The sequence below is a fragment of the Moschus berezovskii genome, chromosome 5 (genome assembly GCF_049115385.1).
Source record: "Moschus berezovskii isolate FMDL1 chromosome 5, NW_MosBer_1.0, whole genome shotgun sequence".
Lineage (NCBI taxonomy): Eukaryota > Metazoa > Chordata > Mammalia > Artiodactyla > Moschidae > Moschus > Moschus berezovskii.
In genome coordinates, this window is record NC_142464.1 from 101,266,538 (window position 1) to 101,288,561 (window position 22,024).

General features: G+C 40.7%; 2 protein-coding genes across 7 annotated transcripts in view; one reads left to right on the forward strand and one right to left on the reverse strand.

Moving 5' to 3' along the window:
• The window catches only part of SEPTIN11 (septin 11), a 132,557-nt gene extending 117,043 nt beyond the window's left edge, over positions 1-15,514 (forward strand). For 3 of the 6 annotated variants that reach the window (XM_055433980.2, XM_088836406.1, XM_055433977.2), the window contains exon 10: positions 3,504-7,874. In XM_055433980.2, the coding sequence (XP_055289955.1) occupies positions 3,504-3,519 (16 nt within the window). In that variant the 3' untranslated portion in view covers positions 3,520-7,874. The other 3 variants (XM_088836404.1, XM_088836403.1, XM_088836407.1) reach the window with 3 other exon arrangements.
• Positions 15,338-22,024, reverse strand: part of CCNI (cyclin I) — a 43,736-nt gene continuing 37,049 nt past the window's right edge. The window contains exon 7 of the mRNA XM_055433981.2: positions 15,338-16,884. Coding sequence (XP_055289956.1) covers positions 16,441-16,884 — 444 coding nt within the window. The 3' untranslated portion in view covers positions 15,338-16,440. The remainder of the gene's footprint in view (positions 16,885-22,024) is intronic.

A 22,024-nucleotide genomic window follows, 5' to 3' on the forward strand; every position in this document is an offset into this window, starting at 1 on the left:
CTAACACTTTGTTCCCTTGCATGCCGCTGCTTTCCCCATTTGCAGATGGAAACTGGTCTGTTACCAGAAAGATAGAAGCGAGTATTTTCTCTACAGTGCAGGGGAGACGATAAAGGTTTTTAAAGTATTTCTAAAGGGTACACAAACACTCATGTCTAAAACTTGACCACGATCAAGCAATCAGGACTGGAGTCACCTGTCGTCTCCAGTAGCATCTTCTGCACCAACACTAGGACTCTCGAGAAGACAGTGTATTTCTCTTCACTACTCTCTGGAGACAATCCTCCTGGCTCTTGATGAAAGAGCATCCTAAAATTACGATGGTTAGAATTATTTTTCTATTCTCTCTTGTAAGGCTTGAGAAGCAGTCATTGACCGTCTTGTTCCCAAAATGAAAGATTCAGAAGAATTGCCAGTGGCCACTAGTTTTCCTCTGAACAAGATGATGAATTGTTTTATTGTGAAAATGAAATCAAAATGCCCATCCTATTAAGACACTTCCACCAGCTCTCAAGACATACCTGTATCCACACACACAAAGAAAATTTTTTTTTTAATAGACCTGATTTAATGTGCCAAGGGGTCAGACTCTGCTCCTGAGTTGTCACTGCCTATGATACTCCAACAGCAGTGGCCTGAAGCCAGTGGGAGATTTGGGTCTGCCTTGAAATTCTCCTGTAATTTGAAGCTTTATGGCAAATCACCTGAAAGACTCGAGGGTGCCATTTTAGGACAATTACTGTTGATCTGACAGTAAGCACAGTGGTCAGTAAGTTACCTTAGAAGAAAACCTTAGTGGTGGCCGGGTGGTGAGCCCATGGGCGCCACCCTCTTTGTTTAATACGTGACCCTCTGAGGGCAGTGAGGAGACAACTCAGAGCGTGTTTCAGGATTCCTGCTCTCCACCCTCAGATGCTAAGGTGCCAGGGGAGAGGCTGACAACTAAGTAAACACTAAAAATGTTGGTACTGGAGCAGGCAGAAAATTACGTTCTTAGATGTAATATGGGAGACAGGCTGGAGCTTGTGTGGTCGTCAGGTCTGATCAGTGGACAGTGAGCACGGTTGTGAGGTGTTCACTTCATCTCGGTCAATGTGCAGACCTCCCCCCGCAAGAAATTTTGTTATGTTGTCTGTGGTAGAAACCAACATGCACTGCTCCAGTGACGTGCAGAGAGAATTTTCAGTTCTTCTCTGCAGACCTTGACTTTCCAAGCTCTGAGCCAGCAAGCAATATGTGAAGGGAGCAGGGGAGCAAGCAGATTTTCTAAACAATAGAAGTCAGGGTAGGTGAGCTGTGGTGTTGAATGGGGTTGGTACAGACCCAAGCGATCGAAGGACTCTAGGGGCTGAAAATTGAGTCATGCTGGATGAATTCTGAGTGACAGCTGCCTAGATTATACTCCAGTTGAAGAATGCGCTTTGTAGTAGCTCTACATGTTGGGGGCAGTGTCGGTCACTAATGGTGACTGATGATCCCCATGCGGAGTCAGAGATCAGTGACTCCTTTAGGGAAGACACAGTGCAAGCCATTTGGCATCATACCCTTGTTGATCCAAATCAACCCAGGATAAAAATAGGTTGTGTGTGTGTGTGTGCGTGCATGTGTGTGTGTACACATCTATAGGCATGAATGAAATAGAAAAAAGCTGCTGACTCATGGTTTAGGAAACCCAAAGTCAAGTTTTCTTACCCCGAAGCACAGAGTGCATAAAGGTACACGTTTTAGGACTAAAAATGTTTATAAAAGACCAGCAACGTTCCAAGGATATCTCATTTATACTGGATGTGCCTTTAAGCAATAAATATTCCAAGAGCTGATCAGCATCGTGCCTCCATTTTCAACAGTCTCTCTAATAAGAGTCTTCTCCGTGTAAGGAGGTTTTTCTTATCCTTTAGAACGTTTTAGGTTATTTTCTTCCCAGCCTTGGGCCTTAGCAATGTATAATGCTTTTCAAGTTTACGTGAAGTGTGTGTGAGTTCTATTTTAGTCTTATTTATACATTCTCAGTTATTATTAATGGAGTTAGACTTAATTTGGTGCGCAAGAGTCACAAGATTTTGTGCCTGACAACAGCACGAACTTTTTGTTAACTTCTTCTAGGGACTTAAGTTTTTCCCACTTTTCCATTTGAACAGTGAAAGCAATTGCCAGTTGGAGGCCAGAAGTGTAAAAGTGGGGGGAAAAAAAATCACTTCTCTTACTGCCAGTGGAGAGTTTCGGTTAGAGAGGACCACAGACAGACAGTGACCAGGGTGACGAGAACAGTCCTTTGAAAATACATAGGAGGCTCTTTCCTCCTTGTGTAGCTGGAGGAGATGCTGGAGACGCCATACATGCCGCATGGGAGCTGATCGAGGGAGAAAATTTAAAAAGAGATGCGTGTTTATTCACCTGCTATGCTTCCACCTCAGAGCTTAACTAAGTTTTTCTAATAGTTTGAAATTCTTTGTTTTTTTCTATTCTAATGACACGCTCCCTCTTTAACGTAGGTAAGGCTTTGTACTTCCTCCTTGACCTGTAGTGGCATGAGAGCATATAACATATCCTAAGGTTACAGACAAGGTAGAACTAACCCTGGTACTGCCTTTAACTGGACCCCACCTCCTGCCATCTCTGGCCACCAAGTCACTTTCCTTGCTTGCGGCTACACCTCAGTGGTGGGAGTGCCCGAGGGTAAGTTGTTCAGTAGACAGTGTTCATCTTTCCTGAAAACTCTGTCAGCCGGCAGTTTGGGGGTTTAAAGACACATCCATTCCAAAAAGAAAGTTTTAAAATCTCATTTTAAAACTATACCTGGCATCTGATAATGACGGTTTACACAATCATCCACTCATTTTTTTTCTTTTTTAAAACATATTTTGATTCTTGCTAAGGAATGAAGTTGCATGTTTTGGATTTGCCTAAAATTAGACGTGTGGATCTTGAACTTGGTGTTGCTTTATACCTCAGAGGGGGACGGCTTCTGGCATTGCTATAGCTGTAACCATATAATGATTGTCCTTTTTTTTTTCCCCTCCCAAGTAGATCAATAGCATGTTCTCCATCCACTATATTCCAACCACCAAATTCTTTGTTCAAAGACATTTATTGTATATTTATTTATTCTCTGACTCCAGCAGCTCAGAAATGGAATTTTCAGCTCCTGTTCAGTACTGCTGTGATGCCCAAATCTAATAGATCATGGTTTTGTGTTATTTAAGAAAATGAAAAACCACAAATCTTTCCAGTAGAACATGTAATGGTTTCAAGAAGTCACTCGTGAATTCCGAATGACCTGCAAATGGAAACTAACCATGTGTTCTTTAATTCAATATTAAAATTTTGCTTTTGCTTGTCATGTAGTATATAGCTTACTCGAATTTTTGGTTTTAATTTCTGTCGATTCCATAATCATCGCATGAGCATTCACCATTGCCGAATGCTGGTGCTGGCGCTCCTAATTTTCCTTCTTTTAATTTATTATTATTTCTAACTTTTTTGTTTTGTTTTTTAACTTGCAGTGCAAGCTTCACATAAAGCCTGGCAAGCCAAGGATGGTCCGCATTCACCTGCTTTTGCAGTAATATTGTATCTCTGCCATCTGTGTCCTTTTATTTTGTTTTATTTTTCCCCCTTCCCCAGACACCATATAACTATTAACTCATTTTGCTGAATGTTGTTGGGTGGTGGAAAATGATCGAACAAGGGAGTCACAGCAAAAGCTATGTGCAGTGGGACTTTGTTTCTGGAAACACAAATGACTTGCCGTGTATGTCTGTTCAGAGTGGCGGCAGCAAGCATGCCTGTCCTGTGACTCGTGTGTTGCTTGGGACCAAGGGAAGGAGGCTAAATTCCTCCATGTACGTCTGACAGGAAAACTTCTCACCACCTCAGCAGCTGAACTGTAAACCTGAATAGCCCTGACAACTTGCTTTTCTTGATTACTCATCTCCATGATGGAAAGGCTCTGAATGCCTTCTGATTCTTCTCCTCACCTGCCCCAAACCAAGGTAGCTTTGTACGTAGGCAGAATGGTGGGTAAGCTTTACCTGACTTTTACCCTTGCATGGATTTTTTTTATTATTATTACTATAGTTACATTATTTGGCCTGGATTGTGGATCTGTTCAGACTGGTTTTTCTCCTCTTATGGCTTTAAAAGCATGTCTGAACCCCTATCTTAAGTCCTAGCCAAGTTGGGCTGTAATAAGAAAACAGTGATTATATTTACTTGTGTCAGGGCAGCCTTGACCCTCTCACAGATAGCCCTCTCCAAGGCTGGTCATACAACATTCTTAGTAGAAGAATCTTCTACTAAGATTAGTGGACTTTCTGCAACCTGTTTGCTACTAACAATACCCCATCTTTTCACAAACACACCTAAATCTGCTCTCAGTAGGCTGAGGGCGAGGGCCTAATGACTGACTCCAGGATATTAGTGCTTCGAGTAACATTTTTCAATAATTCTGAGGAGAAATTTTCCAGAAATATTTAAAATAGAAAATTTGTTATAGACTGTATCATCTTGCAGCACAAGTTTGAGGAGACTTTGTCATTTTAAGATAGAAATGGGAAGGGACATAACGCAAACCCATGAGTTAAGAAAGCAGAAATCCAACTTCACATCCCAGTTTCCTTGCATATTTTGATATTTGGCCAAAAGAGGGATGAAGGAATAGAACATCTGGTCTTTCAAATCCATTTGTCTGGAAGGAATGGCCTCACCAAGACTTGCTCAACTTGCCCTCTATGTTCCATCGCCCCATCAACAAGAATTAGGAATTAGTCACATTTTAGGACATAGACTACATATGTCAGATTTGTATGGAAAGGAACATACCTAATTTCTTTTCTGTACTTTCCTTTCTTGAGGCTTATCCTTTCAGTTTCTTAATTATCTCCCCTCCCCCTATAAAAACAAAACACTCTCAGCTTCTCTCTGATTCCATAGTCTCCACCTTTTTACTTGAAAGAATAACATTTCTTATGAATCTGACCCTTCACCCCTGCGTTTTCCTTTTGGCCCTCCCTAGTCATCCATTTCGGAGAAGGCAATGGCAAGCCACTCCAGTACTCTTGCCTGGAAAATCCCATGGACGGAGGAGCCTTGTAGGCTGCAGTCCATGGGGTCGCGAAGAGTTGGACACGACTGAGCGCCTTCACTTTCACTTTTCACTTTCATGCATTGGAGAAGGAAATGGCCACCCACTCCAGTGTTCTTGCCTGGAGAATCCCAGGGATGGGGGAGCCTGGTGGGCTTCCATCTATGGGGTCACACAGAGTTGGACACGACTGAAGCGACTTAGCAGCAGCAGCAGTAACAGCAGTCATCCATTTGATGGGCTTCCTTAGTGGTTCAGATGGTAAAGGATCCACCTGTAATGCAGGAGACCCAGGTTCAGTCCCTGGGTCAGGAAGATCCCCTGGAGAAGGGTCTTCGTTAAGTCAGACATCAAGTAAATAGAACACACATACACACTTTTTTTAATTTAAATAGTAAGTCTCTAGTTGATTTCAGTAAATTTTTCAACCTTCTCTTTATCCTCAACGACACTCTTATGGGAAAGAAGGAATGGGCTTCCATGAACTGATTTAGGCTTAATTAGGCAAAGCAAGGAGAAGGAAATGGCAACCCACTCCAGTGTTCTTGCCTGGAGAATCCCAGGGACAGGGGAGCCTGATGGGCTTCCGTCTATGGGGTCACACAGAGTCGGACACGACTGAAGTGACTTAGCAGCAGCAGCAGCAGGCAAAGCAAGGGATCAGTTTTCATGGAAGCTCAAACTAAGCTGGGATAGAAACTGCAAACCAGAAGTAGCAATAGAGGTATAAAGACATGCTTTAGAAGCTCCTGGATCAGTGGTTTCGCTTTTGTTTTTGAATGATTCTAGTCTGAAGCTAGCTGTGCAGCAGCCAAACATTAGGTGGCATGCTGCTTCTAACCATGGGCTGAATTTGCTCAGACGCTGTGCACCAGACAGAAGCCTGAATGCTAGTGCTGTGTGCTCGTTCCAGCCATTGCTTGTGTGCGCATTTTTGTGCCTTGAAACAGGACATACACTTCTAGATCCTAAGAATGCGTCCTTTGAAAATGACCATTTTACATGCATCGCTAAAGCCTTTTTAAAGTGAGCCCAACCACGGAAGGCATCCAGCTGACTTTTTGATTCCAAGATTGTTGATTGATTTTTTTTCCCCCATTGAATTTTTCACAGAAAAACAAATCATGGCGAGTCAGGGAATAAAAAGTCAAAAGAAACATATAAAAGCTTTTTTTTTAAAAAAACCACGTTGCCTCTGAACTGTTCTCTGCCCCCGCTCCCCGGCCCTGTTTGCTTTGTTATTGCTGCCCTCTCTTCTTTCTGTTATCTGTGCCTTTTTTCACAGTAGTCCTTGGCTCTGCACGGAGTAAATGATACCCTCAAATCTAATTGGATGTGCTTTCGCCTTTGCATGTAAGTACAGTAGTAAGAAACCTTTGAGATCTTTTTGGCTTTTTAGAGAAACAAATGGGATAGGTGGAATTCCTTTTTTTTTTTCCTGGATGGGGGTAGGGAGGTATTGGTTTGAGTAGCCTTTGTTCTCCTTTTTTTAAAGAAAGAAAACTATATTTTAAATGGCTCACATTTATCTCTTTTTCACAAGAAACAAACACAGAGATATGACTTTTTCTTTGTGTCAGTGTGGAAGTCAGAAATTATTAACCCCAGTCTGTGTTCTGCATAGCATTGTGGGTTCATTGGATATGATAGAAGGTTTTTGGTTGTGCCATGTGATCTGCAGGACTTCAGTTCCCTGACCAGGGATTGAACCTGAGTCCTCAGCAATGAGAGCATGAAGTCTTAACCACTGGACCCCCAGGGAAGTCCCCACAGGGTCCTTGGTTCTGACTGTGTAAGTAAAGCTAGAATGAGAAACTGCTACCTTCTACTAGAGAAAAACGTTTTTTTCATGTTACACTGCCTTTATGACTGCTTAGTTTTTTGGTGATCCTGGCTTAATGGTCTTTCCCTTGTGCTAACTACTACCAGGGATCGCCTCTTTTTTTTGTTTTGCTAAGACAGCTCTTGCTGGCCCTTTCCCAGCTCTTTTGTTCAACTATTATGACCATGCTTTTGCTTGTTCTGGACTTTAGATACCTATAACAGTTTTAAGAAGGATGTGATGGAAAAGCACTTATGAGAATTTATGGGCAGTTGAGAGACTACCTTTTCCCAGCTTAAGCTCTTTATTAATTGGTGAAGGTTTTGTCCAGAAAGGACACCTCAACCAGGGGAACATTTAACATAATGCTGAGCACAGGTTACTCATCTTCCTTCTGGCTTTGTGATCTCACCAGCAAGAACACCTCATATCTTGTGCACCTCAAACAAATAGACTTGGTTTCCTCACTTTCTTGACATATCCATCAGTGTTTCATAACACAGACTGTTGAATTAGGTTTTCAGCTGTTACTGACTCATGTCATATTGTCTCTGTGTGGTCCCACCAAAACTGTGCGTTGAGATCCCTTTGCTTTGCCATTCACAAGTGTCTGAAGTTGTCAAGTCTCAACTTCCAGAAGTCTTGGTTCCATTGACAGGATACATATATGATGACTCTTTAGGGGGAACTGATGACGTACAAAGTCTAGACTGTATGTAGGAATGAAGGGAATTTTTAAAATAAATGGAAGATTAAAGCTGTGAACAGCATTAGAACTTTGTCTATTCCTTAATTTTAAAATATGCTGATATGCCTTAAACTGTAGTTGTAGATCATTGTCATTTTGCTGTTGGAAAATAACCAATGTGTTTTTAAAACTGTTGTGTAATCTCCTTTCAGTGTTAATGCAGAATTGTCATATGTAAACTGCATGTTAGACACTTGTCTTTTTTAAAAAACTAAAACAATTGTATTGGTGTGAAGCATATCATTTTTTTCAAGTATGAAAGTAATCCCGTAGCAAACTTGCTCGGTTTTTTGGTGTCTGTGGAGGTAGGAGCGTGGTGGACAGGCATCTATGCATATATCACTAGTGCCAACAACATAAAGTGGGGGAAAATATATTTTTACCCAAACATTGTGTGCCCTTTTGTGAGTTCTTTTTAGTCACTGTTTGATACACAAATGTACACGTGTTTATAATACTGGATAAAAGAAATAGGGATGAAAGAGTCTCCTGCTTTCCTGCTTTGTCTGGACTTCAAATGCTACCATCTGGGCAGCACCAGCTCCTCCAAGACGCTTGCCACGTGGTGTTCTGTACTTCATACACCGTCTCTGCCACCCTTTGTCCCCCATTCCCATCCCTTCTATCCTGATTAGCACCCCACTGCCCCCGCCGAGGTAGCCCTCTTCTTCCTCGGCCTCTGGTGCCAGCTCTACTGCTGTTGCTTTCCACCTCAACTGATCATCCCTTTACTGACAAACCACTGTTCTATCAGTTTGTTGTAGAGAAGCTCTTTTTTTTTTTTTAAAAAAAAGCCTTTTAAGAATCAACTTTGAATCTGAACCTTTCTTTTTTCTCTTCTGTAGCTTCTTCTTTATGTAACCATCCTGTTGACAAGCCCTACTCTCTCCTAATGGACATAGAGCATTAGAAGAGCAGGAGCTGTCTGTTCACACGTGTTGGGGAAGAGTTACCTCATTTCCACCATCGCCTTCCGTTCTTTTAAAGTCTGGGTCAAATATTGCACTGCTGTTTGTATTTGTCAATGTCTGTTTACAAACCACTGCCCTTAGTGGTTACCAAAATGACTTATCGTCACCAAAAACAGTAATACTTAATAATACTCCATAAAAGGAAATTGAGTGAAACAGAGAACTCGGGCCAAAACCCAAAGTAGCCATGTATTGGGATCTTGCTTAGCTGTCATGTTCTTAAAGCTGCTGACCCAAGAACTCATGGACTGAAGACAGCATGGACCCTAGTCTGAGGGTCCACAAACTTGATCTCATGTAAACTCCAGACCTCTGTCCCATGAGCGACCTTCTGAACAGCCCCATCAGGACCCTCAACCATCCATCAGGTCATAAGATTGGGGCAACAATTTTCCTTCCTCTTGGTAGCTTGATGGGTTGTTTTAAAGTTTGGGGTATTTTTCTAAACATTTGATATTGCATGAACAAAGATGGCTGCAAGTTTTAAATTTGGAGTGTTCTATTGATACGATATTTTTATTTTTCAGCTGACCGTCTGCCTCTTGAGAGAGAGAAGTGGGCATCCTTCCTTTAAAGTCAGGAACCATTGTTGCTTTATTTGACTCTTTCTGTTACCTGCATTCTATATATAAGTTTTTGGGGTTTTGGATTCTGTTTTGGAAAAAAAAAATTTTTTTTTCTACTTAGCCAGTTTATGTATTGGTTATTCAGACTTAGTTTTGGTATCAAAATTATGCCAATTTTAAGCTCAAGAGGAAAGTTGGGACATTTAAGCCACAGAATTGTGTTTAAGATGCTCTCCTCATCTCAAATACAGCAACAAATCCCGGTGCTGTACTGGGATTTTGACCTGCAAGTCTTAATCATGTTTAAAATGTGCCAGTGTTGGGTAGGTGATTTTTCTGCCTCTGGGACTCAATTTATATTTAAAGGTATGTTAAAATAACTTTCTGGCCCATCCTTGCCTTTTTATTTATTGTGAAGCTCTTCTTTACCACATGTCCAGAGTTTTTGTGTCCTGGACCATGGAAACAAACCCCCAAGTACATATCCTGTCCCAGACAACAGGAGCGTTGTTGACAATGGTTCTCTCATCCATGTTTGCCAGTCAGCCAGGTGGCTTTCTCCACTCTGTTTGCCAAAGGAGGGGAAAAAAATGCTGAAAATTGCTTAAAGTACACCTGCATGCAAACACACACTTCTGGCTGTTGAGTCAGTGATTTCTAATGCTGACTCATTTGTGATGGGCTGGATTCAGGGGTAGGCTATTTTGTTAGCAGTCACCTCTTAGGGCCAATTTTTGTAGTCAAGGTGCAATTTCCAAATTCATTTCTATTTTAAGCATGAACATGCAGTTTGCTACCTTTTCATTTCTTGTCAATAGTTTTTGCTTATTTCCATCATTTTTTAGCCCCATAGCAGATGGATATTGGTGGCATGAGTTGCATTTGGTAAAGATCCTTAAGAGAGCTGCCTCCTTTATTTAAGAATGGTAAACATATGCTTTGGTTGAAAGGTGAAATGATGAAGCAATAGTGCCTGCCTCTTGAATCATGTGATTCTTGGAAAGAGGTTATTTAGTCCAATTGGATAAGCATACTGGCAAGAGGCTTCCTTTACTTAGACACTGTTATTAAATGCAGTAAAATCAAGTTCATCTGAGCCATTACATAGTTGAAATATGAGTCGAGAGCCATCCCCTCCATATTACACTATAATCTGCAAGGATAGAAATCTGCTAAGATGTGATCAGTGGTTTGACGGATGGATGGGTGGGTATGCATTCCTTAACTGATGCTACAGCATGACGTACTATCAGTCTTGTAAGTTGAACACAGACATCCTATTGTGTGAAACCACTGTGGTTACTAAGCACAATAATTGGATTTATTTTTAAGCTCCTTTTAATATTTTAATATCAACTTTACCCTGTCACTCATTTTGAAAACAAATTTTGTGTCAGATTGTAAAGACATTTTTTGAGCAATATTTAAAACTCAAATTAGGCAATATTTTTGTCCTTAAGTAGAGAAATATGTAATCTATTAATGCTGTTCCCTTTTTAGGCCTCAGGCTAGAAAGTGTAATGGTGACATCTTAGTGGCAGGGGTGAGGGAACTGGCTGTTTCATCCAGGTTGGTTTCTGTTCAGTTATCTAGGGAGAGTGGGTAATGGACAGCACAGGTTAAGCACACAGCTAACCTCCATTTTACTTCAGGTGGTTCTTTTTCTCAAATGTTGATAAAACTGGCAGGTTCTCAAGTGCTCTTGGCTGACCAACTAAGAGAGATGAAAAATAAACATTACTCGCTTGTCCCAAGCTAGATTGTTGAAAAGCAGGGAGAACTGAACCAGCTGAACCTATTTTGATTGATAACAGGCTTTTTATTTTTCAGTCTTTAAAAAAAGAAAAAAACAACTTGCTTCAGATACAGACTCTGCCTTATTGCTGAAAGTGTATCCTAGATGATCTCTTGGAGACTGGCACAGCACATGTATAAAGGAGAAACCTGATCTTCTGAATTAGTATGCACTGAACTGAGTCAGATAAAATTAGGTCATCATACCAGTAAGCTCGACTGTACTTTTTCCAATCAACTGTACCTAAACTTCCTTCTTAGTTATTTTGACTTTTTTGCTTATCATTGTCCCGTATGGGTAAACAGTTCTGGACATCTGAAAAACTATAATTGTCACTGTACCTAAATGACAGTTCTATGCAAAACATTTTGCTTTGCAGATGGACTGCCATCTTTCCACCTTGAAGACAGTGTTGGCAGTATGGCTCACTTTGAAGATCCCTGTACCTGAATCCTTCAGTCCTCGTGACTGATACCATGTAGCTTTCAGATCAGTCTCTAGCCAACAAGTGGCACCCTCAGGGCCGAATGTGTTAATGTGCAAAGACTGGGTGTCTGCTCACCTCCTTTTCCAACCTTCCTATTCTGACAGGTAGCTGTAAATAAATGAGATCTTTTGGTTATTAGTGGAACATCGTGGGAGGTACAGATGAAGATTTCATGTCTTCCTCAAATCAGTTATTTGCAGTGCTGTGAGCTGAAACGGCCTATCAGTCCACTACAGAAACTTTCTTGGCACCAAAGAAAAGCTTTTTTCTTGGCAAATTATGGCACCAAGAGGCATGAAGCTATTACTTTAAGGTTGGTTCCTGTCCAAAAAAAATTCTACAAACTGCTTAACCATGCCCTGCACAGGGCTTTCAGAACACTGGAGAGGTGCAGCTCTAACTCTCCTTGCCCTTTCTTTATATCCATCCGTCTTCCCCACTCTTTCCTCTCCCCAAATACTTTTACACTACACTAGGCCAACATTAGGCACTGGGGATGTAGCCACACGCTATGAATTGCATGTCTCTGTATACCTCATACAGCAAACGTTGGGAGTAAGAGATAAGCCCTTTCTGGGCTAAACTGCAAGCGATAGTATTCTGAAATGCAAAACGCACTCCTGATTGCTTTTCAGTAGTTTTAAGTTCACTGGCCTACTGTTGTGTAACATAATAAGGTCGAAAGTTTTGACATTTGATCTGCCATGAAACTTGTACTTGAGTTGAGAGAGATGGAGAAGTTCAGTGGAAACCGAAAAACCCAGAGTTGTGTGCTGTCTTTTAAACTTCTCTATCTGGTAAGATGTTCTTGGTTACTTACAACAGCTTTTCAATGATCCAGAGGTGGCACAGCGAGAGGTATGTCTCTGTACTACACGTGGGTCTTACATCCCGCAAACCACTGCAGAAGGTCCCTGACTTAATATGGTTTGACTTCGTGATGGTGTGAGTGATACACATTAAGAACAAACTGTAGTTCTGGATTTGGATCTTGTCTTGGGCTAGCCATATGCAGTACGGCTATTCATTTTGCTGAGCAGTAGCAGCAATCTGCAGCTCCTAGTCAGCCATGCACGTGAAAGGAAACAACTGATAGACTTAACCGTTGTTTTTCACTTAAGCACAGGATTCAACAAATTTCATAGGATATCTGATTCTTGTGGTACAGAACAGGCTTTGTGTTAAATGGATTCAGCCCAACTGGAGGTTAAGTGTATTGAGCACTTGACGTGGACTAGGTTCATGAACTATGTAGATTAGGTGCACTAAATGCATTTTTGATTTAAGGATATTTTCAACTTATGAGTTTATCAGGATGTAACTGTTGTAAATAGAGGAAGGTCTGTACTTATTAATACGGTGAGGGGAAGCTCTCATTTTAACTCCTTGTTCCTAGCTTTACCACAAAAGCCTATGCTTCCATCTTCTGTCCTATGATCAGTCAAATCCAACTGAAAATGAAAGCAGCAAGCTTTTGGGACTTGGCTATTTTCAAGTATTCCCAATCGTATTTCTAGGTTGCAGGACCAAACTTAACCGAATATTAGGATCTTTAATTTTTAGAATGTTTTTGTTATTGTTGAGACATACTTAGCCACATCTAAGTCCCAACATAGCAGATCTTGGTAATTTCCCATCAGTCCCACATGCACACGCCTCCCATGGCTTAAGTGATGTGAACTTACAACAGTACATGATGTTTAGCAACAAGAGGTGAGGGCTTAAACTGCTCATTCCCTCACAGTAAGCCCGGTTTCTCCTGAAACTTAAAAAGATGTCATTTTTCTAAAAGCACCATCTAGTGGCCAAAGCTCAAAATACTAATAGGCTTAGGAGACATTCTTCTGTTAAGAGTTTATAGACTAATTTCAATAATTTGAGTCTTTAGAAGTTTCATGTTAGACAAAACTTCATGATATTGCAAAGCTTTATATTTGATATGTTAAAAATTCTTGGCAATGTGGCCTTGAACAGTTCTCTAATCCTCAACCTGCTGTGTCCCAGGATGGTTATGAAGGCACTGGCCAGTTATCTCCCTTTCCAGTTGAAAACATACAACCTATCTTAAGGTTCCCCATGATGATGGCCAAGCATCAGTGGCTTTAATCACATTGTGCTGTTCTGGGCAGTAATGCTCAAGGACAACTTACTTTCTTGTTTCAAGAATTCCAAATGAGTAAAACCCAGGTAGATAGAGAATAGGGAGTGATATATATATATATAACAACATAGGAGAAAAGAAAGAATACTTTGGGGGCAGACACTGATTGTCTTAGTTCTCTCGACACTAGAAATATAGGCTCAGATTCTCATCAGTTTGGCCAAGCAAGGAGCTACATTACAGCTGCTTTCAGAGCCAAAGGTAAAGGGTCAGGGACATTTCTGACAAATCAGAATTAGAATTAGTCTTTTTAACTGGCATTTGCGAGTACTCTCCTTTCCCAGCCCTCCCCTCCACACTAAGACATCATCTGTAGGAAAGAAAAAAAATTTTCAGTTCTTCGGATAACCAACTTAACACCAATCCTGCAAAAGAGAATGAAGACATGGCTTCTCCCAGTATGAGCTTCAAGAGCTAGAGCATGCATGTTCATTTCTGTTGGAGGATTAGAGAGTAACTTATTAAACTAATTTATCCCATCACATTTATTCCAGTTTTTGCAGATCCTTCATGGAATAACAAGTTTTCTAAGCGCCAAGAGGCACCAGGCAATTGTGATCCCTAAAGCTCGTTTCCAAATATTGGAAGAGGATTCTGTGATGCCAAAATTTAAGTACTGTGGATAGGCTAATGAGAATAGTTTCCAGTAAAACAGGATCTAATTTAACAGTAGGATCATCCTTAATGAGAAGTTCCTCACTGTTAAAGCATGTTTTTTGCTTTTTTCTGCCTTGATCCACAAGTTCAGGTCCCAGAGAACCAAAGTTCTGCAAGAGCTCGTGGTAGCTCAGGTCTCCGGGATGGTGGCAGGGACATAAAACTGAAAGGGTGCGTGCTCAGGAGGGTCTGGTCTCCCCCAGTACTATCATTTAATTGATATATGGGTTAAATAAGCTTTGAGGCACGAGACCTGGCAGCCCAACCATTGCAATTCAGTTTCCCATGAAAACAATACCTTTTTCCAAACTGACTTACCATCAATTTTTGATTAGAAAGCCTGGAGCAAAAAATTAAAATGTTTCTAACTTCTGTACAATCTGTAGCAACTGGACCACAAAGGAAATATTCTGATTCTAGACGCAATATTATCCATAATTTCTATGTAACGAAAATATTCATTTGTGGAGGAGGGGATGGAGGGATTAAATGCCATTTATTTTAATGATGAACATGTGCAGCTGTAGACTTCTTGAAGCTCCCACAACTGAGGTGAATTAAGGAACAGAACCAGATGAGTACTAGGATAAGTGGGATTTTTTTGGTGTGTGTGTATTTGCAAAGTCAGCCTCATGCTATCTTCACTCCCTGTATTTCGATGTCAGGAGACATTTCCTCCTTGATTGGACTGTAGCAGGTAGCCAACCCTACCACAAGAATTTAAAAGTCAAATGCAGACTGGAGAATACTTGTACTCTGCTAAACCAGAGCAAAATCAGTGGGTTAAAAATGACAGGTTATCTAGACATGGGAAATGCCTGCCCTCACAGTTCCTTAAGCTAAGAATTTGGAGGTCACAGTCCACCAGTTAGAAAATATTAGAAAGGAAAAATTATGTCAAACCCTAAACTCAGTCACATTTAAATCCCCCCCTTTATGTTTTATTTTCTGCAAGCATGTTAGTATTTTTATCATCTTCTATAGTTGAAATAGCAGTGCTTAACCAGTCAAGAATTTGTACCTCTTCACAAGCAAAAAAAAAGGTAAAATGGTTAAGGACAACGTTTATTGCTACCAGTGGCTTTTATCATCAGTACATGGTTCTGACTGCAATACCTTCTTCAGACTGCACAGGGAGCTCAGAATCCAGAAGTCATTAAGAGAAATACAGGTAGGCTGGGGAGGCAGAGGGTTAAGTGATCAAGAAAAATTCTAATGGCTTAACATAAAACTAGGGTACTGAATTAAGTTAATACATGTTACAGATCCCAATCACAGAGCTGCCCCAACATTTAGAGAGTCTCTCCTGCTGATTATAAATGAGTGAACTGAGCACTTTAAAAAACCCTACTTTAGTTGTTACATATTTCTTTAGTGAGCACCTGGATATAGTCTTTATCACAAATTTTTATACAAATGTCAAAAATCCTTTCAAACTGAAGAGTGTCTTAATCACATGCCACTTTTAAACTTCAATTTAAGATAAACAAAAACTGAAAATAATTTTATTTCCAAACTCTAGAAATTGAAAGGAGACAAAAATCAACAATGGTAACAGGAGTCCTTTTCACTACCTGATTCATATGGGGCAATTTTGAAGTACCTTTTCCAGATTAATTTGAATTTGAATCATGGATTAAACATGGCTGTCACACTGAAATAATTCGTTCACTGAATTACTAAAAATAAATTTTCAGGGTTTCCTCATCAGTGGAAGTCAGGCTATAGATCAACATGCATAAAATTAATTTAGTATTCAAAGAAGCAAGCAAAAGCAAGAGGAAAATTAAATCAGGATTCTGGGACAAGGTTTGCTAGCTAGGAATTTTGGAATTAAAAAAAAAACACTGAGTTTCTGACACAAGGCAATCTACACATTACATTTTAGTAGAGAAAAGGGTAGAACTGACAAATACTACAAAGGAAGTTTTTACTAAAGTTTTTTTGATCTTAATTTTAGACTTTTTTTTGGTCTTTAAGTGCTTAAATATTGTTGAATTATAATTAGTCATACAAATCAACTGGGTTTTTTCCTCTGGCTCGTTTCAAATCAGGCTGAAAAGATATATACCTTACATAGCCTGTCCTGGTTTTCCATGCTCCCATCCCGAGTCGTCTACCTTAGCTTGCCTTGAAGGTAACTCTTGCAGCTACATGACAGAAACAGGCTGCAGAGGTGGACAAGGAGAAGCCTGTCCCTCTTGCCGTGATAAATCAGTGCCACACACAGAACCCACACTTTCTGAAGCACTGTCTTCGTTATAGAGCCGTTTGATCCCATCGTAGAAGTCGTCCACTTCCATTTCCTCCACTTTGCGTTTAGCAGACGCATACTTGCACCCGTTGGCAGCTGGGAGATGGTGACAGAAGGCTGCTGGACCTCTGACTGGCACTTCTGGTTTGCTGTTGTCCTTGGAGAAGTCTGGGCCTGGGACAGAGGAGGGGTGTAATCTGAACACTCCTCTGTCACAGGTCACCAGGGTGTGCTTGAGGGGACGGTAGACATAAACGGAATTCAGAGGCAGGGAAGACTGCAGAGTAGAAAGGTGATGTGCCACAAGCTCCCGACAGTGGATCAGCTGGGAGCTATCCATCTGAGGAGAGAGAGAGAGAAAAAAATCAGCGGAGGTGGCTCTGTCATTTCCGCTAGCCACTTTTTCTCCTCGTGCCCCCTGGCCCCCAAGGTTCTCACCTCACATCTTTTACCTCCTCATCTAATTCTTCCAGCCTAACCCATCATTTTTAGAATGTGTGTCCAGATCTGTATTTATAAAATAAACCACTTTGGAACTTGAATCCTGTATTTGCAATTATATGCTGGACATCTTTGTGAAAGTAGAAATTATCCTTTTTTTCACTGATATATATCCAACATCTGCTTTTTGTAGAAATTATCCTTTTTTTCACTGATATATATCCAACATCTGCTTTTTGTTCAGGCTATCTCCCCTGTCCAGAAGGCCTTTCACCTCACCCTCTTTGCCTCCTCCAACCTCTTTAGTGAAGACCAACATACAGATAATTATATAGTAATATATATACTCCCTTTTATATATATTATAAAGATACATATTATATACGTGTGTCTAAATACACAGACACATACACATATACATACACTCGCTTTTGGCTCTAACAGTAAACAATCTGCCTGCAATGCAGAAGACCCAGGTTCAATCTCTGGGTCAAGAAGATCCCCTGGAGAAGGAAATGGCAACCCACTCCAGTATTCTTGCCTGGAGAATTTCATGGACAGAGGAGCCTGGTAGGCTACAGTTCATGGGGTCGCAAAGAGTCAGTCACAGTTAAGTGACAAACACCTTCAATGTATAGATAAACAAAATCCATTAAGAATTTAAGCAGCAGCCAGAGGCAAGAAAAAATTTAAATAAGGGACGGGGAAGGCTGTCTGGCTAAGAATTTTGAACAACTTGGTTTTTTTTTTTTTTAAACAGAGTAAATGAGAACCTTTGACAAGTTGTATTTCTGTAGCAAATAGCAGGCTTGACAGCACGAGCAAAAAACATTTTTGCTAAGATTTTTGTTTAATTAGGAAGTTTCACTAACTCCTCCTTATCCCTTCAGGATAATTCAGGTATCAGTCCTTTTTGAAGCCACCCTTGACTTCCCTTCCCTCCCAAACCCCAAATCCCAGGATCATGTTTTTGTATCAACCTGTTATCATACTTCCCATACTGTATTAGAATAATCTATTTAACCATTTATGCTTTTCTACTATAGACTATGGGCTTCCCTGGTGGCTCAGAGGTTAAAGCGTCTGCCTCCAATGCGGGAGACCCAGGTTCAATCCCTGGGTCGGGAAGATCCCCTGGAGAAGGAAATGGTAACCCACTCCAGTATTCTTGCCTGGAGAATCCCATGGACAGAGAAGCCTGGTAGGCTACAGTCCACGGGGTTGCAAAGAGTCGGACACGACTGAACGGAACGGGATGGAACTATAGACTATTAAGATCCCAAGAGGTAGCCACTGTATCATATTCATTTTTATTTAAGTTTCTAGCACCAATGACTACATGGAAGGCCTTCAAAATCTTGTGATAAAGAGTCTAATTATAAGTAGTCTCTTTCTGCCTTACTTTCCCTACAATTATAGCTTTAGTCAAAATTCCTATACAACATAAATTTAAATTAATTCCTCTATTTAAATTGATTCTTTAGCACCCCAATGCCTACCAGAAATAATCTAACTTCTTTAGTTTGGTATTAAGAAGGCTCTCCACAATCTGACCCAACCTTCTTTTCCTGTCTTGTGGGAGCTGTATGCTCAGTCATGTCCGACTCTTTGCAACTCCATGGGCTGTAGCCCCCAGGCCTCTGTCCACGGAACTTTTCAGGCAAGAATACTGGAGTGGGTTGCCATTTTCTTTTCCAGGGTATCTTCCTGACTCAGGCATCGAACCTGAGTCTCCTGCATTGGCAGGCATATTCTTTACCACTGCGCCACGTGAGAAGCCTTTCCAGTCTTATTTCCTCCTAACATATCCCAATTTGTGCTCTGTATTCCTGCCAACAACATGCTCTCTACTCTGCACAAATCTTGCCCTTTCTTACTTTACCCTTGCTCATCCTCATATTGAAACTATATTATGTATTCCTTCCAGGTCTGGCTAACTGCCACCACCTCCAGGAAGTCTATCTTGACTAACTACCAGCGATCACTTTCCAGGCTTATGTATTCTATAGGTATCTTTGGATATTTCTCAACCAATTCTTATTCATACATAAAAAACCCTGTAGCACACAGTATGACTTTGCAACACCACAGAGAAAATAATGGAAAATAACATGCTCTGCAAGAACATATATGGTAACAAAACTATTTTTAATCTCTAAATATACTCCTTGCTGAAACTTCCCCTGCAGTCTAGTGTTAAAGCTCCACCTTCCAATCCAAGGGGTGACAGTTCAGTCCCTGGTTGGGGAACTAAGGTCCCACATGCCACAGGGTGGTGTGGCCAAAAATTATTAAAATAATCTTAAAATGCATTAACATAAACTCATTACTTGTTACCCAGCAAAGTATCCAAAGATGAAAGGCTAGTGTTAGTCATCATGTGCAAATGTAACAGTGTCTGAAATTATCAGAAACCATATATGAAAATGACCATTTTTCATATCTATTTTGTGCACCAATTTTTTCCCCTAGTTTGAAAGGCTCTAGCTGACACCCTAACAGGCAAGATATTATTAACTAATATTAGAATTTCTTTTCTGCTCTTAAAATTATAGAATAATAACTTTCAAGATTATAACTGTAAACTAAGGCTCATGTACCAGGGATGTGAAACAAGCTAAGCCATGCTAAAAACAGTGGAATGGGACTTCCCTGGTGGTCCAGTGGGTAAAAAGACTGAGCTCACAATGCAGGAGGCCTGGGTTCGACCCCTGGTGAAGGAATTAAGATTCCACAGGCTGCAAATAAGACCTAGTGCAGCCAAATTGAAAAACAAAAAGTGGAACAAAGCACACAGGAGAGGGATGGGGTTTCAAAGTTCTTTAAGGCACCTGGTACTCTGGGCCAGGACCCCACTTCTTCAAATAGCCTACAAAAGAGAGGTAACAGAGAAAAAGGAATTGGGACATGGAAAGAAGACTACAGTGTAAAAAAAAAAATTATTTCTAAAAAGTAAGTACCTGGTTTATTATGTTGTTCTTCAACAAATGAATGACACTTAATGGCCTAGAAAAGTAAAAATATCACAAATATTCTAATGCCTTAGTCACCGGGCATAGTACCACAGAAGAAGCCTGAAAAAAAACACGTTTTTCAAGTAAAAAAGACTGTCACTAAAAATTTTCTCTGTGGAAGTAGTAAGTAAATAGGGAGTTATATTTAGTGAGGACTGGAAGAAAATGGGGCTAGAAAGACACTGAAGGTTTTGCAAACTAATACCACCTAATCAAGCTTTGCAAGGTGATGCAGTGGTAAAGAATCTGCCTGCCAATGCAGGAGATGCAAGAGGCAGGTTTGATCCCTGGGTCGGGAAGATCCCTTGGAGTAGGAAATGGCAAACGACTTCAGTACTACCTCGAAAGATCCATGGACACAGGAGCCTGGCAGGCTATATCCATGGGGTCAGAAAGCGTTGGACACGACTGAGCATGCAAGCACACAGACCATCTAATGATGGTCTATGGTCTACCCAAGTTAAGTCCTCTGTCCAAAGTAATTCATCAACATAAATTACTTCTATTGCAACCTGAGTTTGTTCTAAGAAAATAAAATAATATGGCCCTTGCTGAGATACAATGGAGGAAACAAGCATACTGGAATCACTGCAACTTTAGACACCAGACAAGTTCTCTAATGAAACTGTCATAGAATGATTTAAAATGAACATGTTCTAGTTGCAGTGTCAAGAGAACATTTATTGTTATTTTTCAAGATGACCATCTCCCTCAATTCAAATATGATAACTATTTTAAAGTATCCCTTGCTAGAAAACAAACAGAACTGTAATTCAGCTTACCAAGGAGGTAAGGCAAATAGCCTTGAACGTTTATAGAGCGGACATCTGAACAGGTTACTGATAGGAAAAGGGGGATCAGAATGGCATGATGTAACTGATTCAGATTTAACATCCTGAGATAATCAAGGCAGACTGCATCAATCAGAAAGAGGAGAACATTGAGTACAGCCACAGAAACAGAGCAATGAGAGGAGTAAGAAGAAAGAGGGTCAGCCAGCTCAGAATAAGAGATAAGAGGGGTGGTGATGGTGGCAGTAGAGTGGGAGTGAGGGGACTAGAAGAGACAAGAGAAAGCTTGCCTTTCAAACCAGGAAACACTCCCTGTACTTTGAAGTCCAGAGGGAACACAGGCAGAGCTGGTGATGATGGGGCCCCTCACAGCATGGATGCCTGTGATGGACCAACAGTAGTCCTCTCAAACCACGACACTGGGAAACACATCAGAAGTAATTCCGGCACTATCTTACCAATCTGATGCGAGAACTTCCTATACAACAACCAGAAATCCAGAAGTATCTGATATTACTATGGCTTTGTCACAGGTCGAATACTAGACTTGGTGTTCCTATGTGAACAGAGGTGAACTTAGCAAAGATAACTGAGTCTTAAAGAATGAGGAGCCACTCCTATTTGGGCCTGGAGAAGGCAATGGCTACCCACTCCAGTAGTCTTGCCTGGAGAATCCCATGGACAGAGGAGCCTGGCAGGCTACAGTCCACGGGGTTGCAAAGAGTTGGAGACAACTGAGCAACTAAGCACAGATTTGGGCCACTAGGATTTCAGAGAATTGCTAAGACCAAGTCTCAAACTCTCTGAAGTTTTGTGATCTTACATGTGTTTTTAACTGTCTTCCTCATTATAACTTTACTACTACATGGAACAGAGACTTTTTCTGGAAGCACTGTATCCCCAATGCCTTGATCATAGATTTCTCAATAAATGTAACATAACTATATACATATATAAGAGAATGAACAGTGGTTTTCAAACTATGTCCAAACAGCTTATGAAAGGGAAGAGGCCTTGTTGAATAGGACTGCATCTGATGGGCTTCTGCCCCAAACACTATTACAAAGAAATACTTTACTACTTAGGATTTGAGGATTGTGTGTGTACAAGATTTGGGGGGAGGGGGGGTGAGTTCTATTTCTAAAGAAAACTCTGAAAACCACTGGAGTACAATCTTCAAGATTTTTATGGTATGGATAAAGCACTGGAGTTTTTCCAGTTTTCTTTATACTAA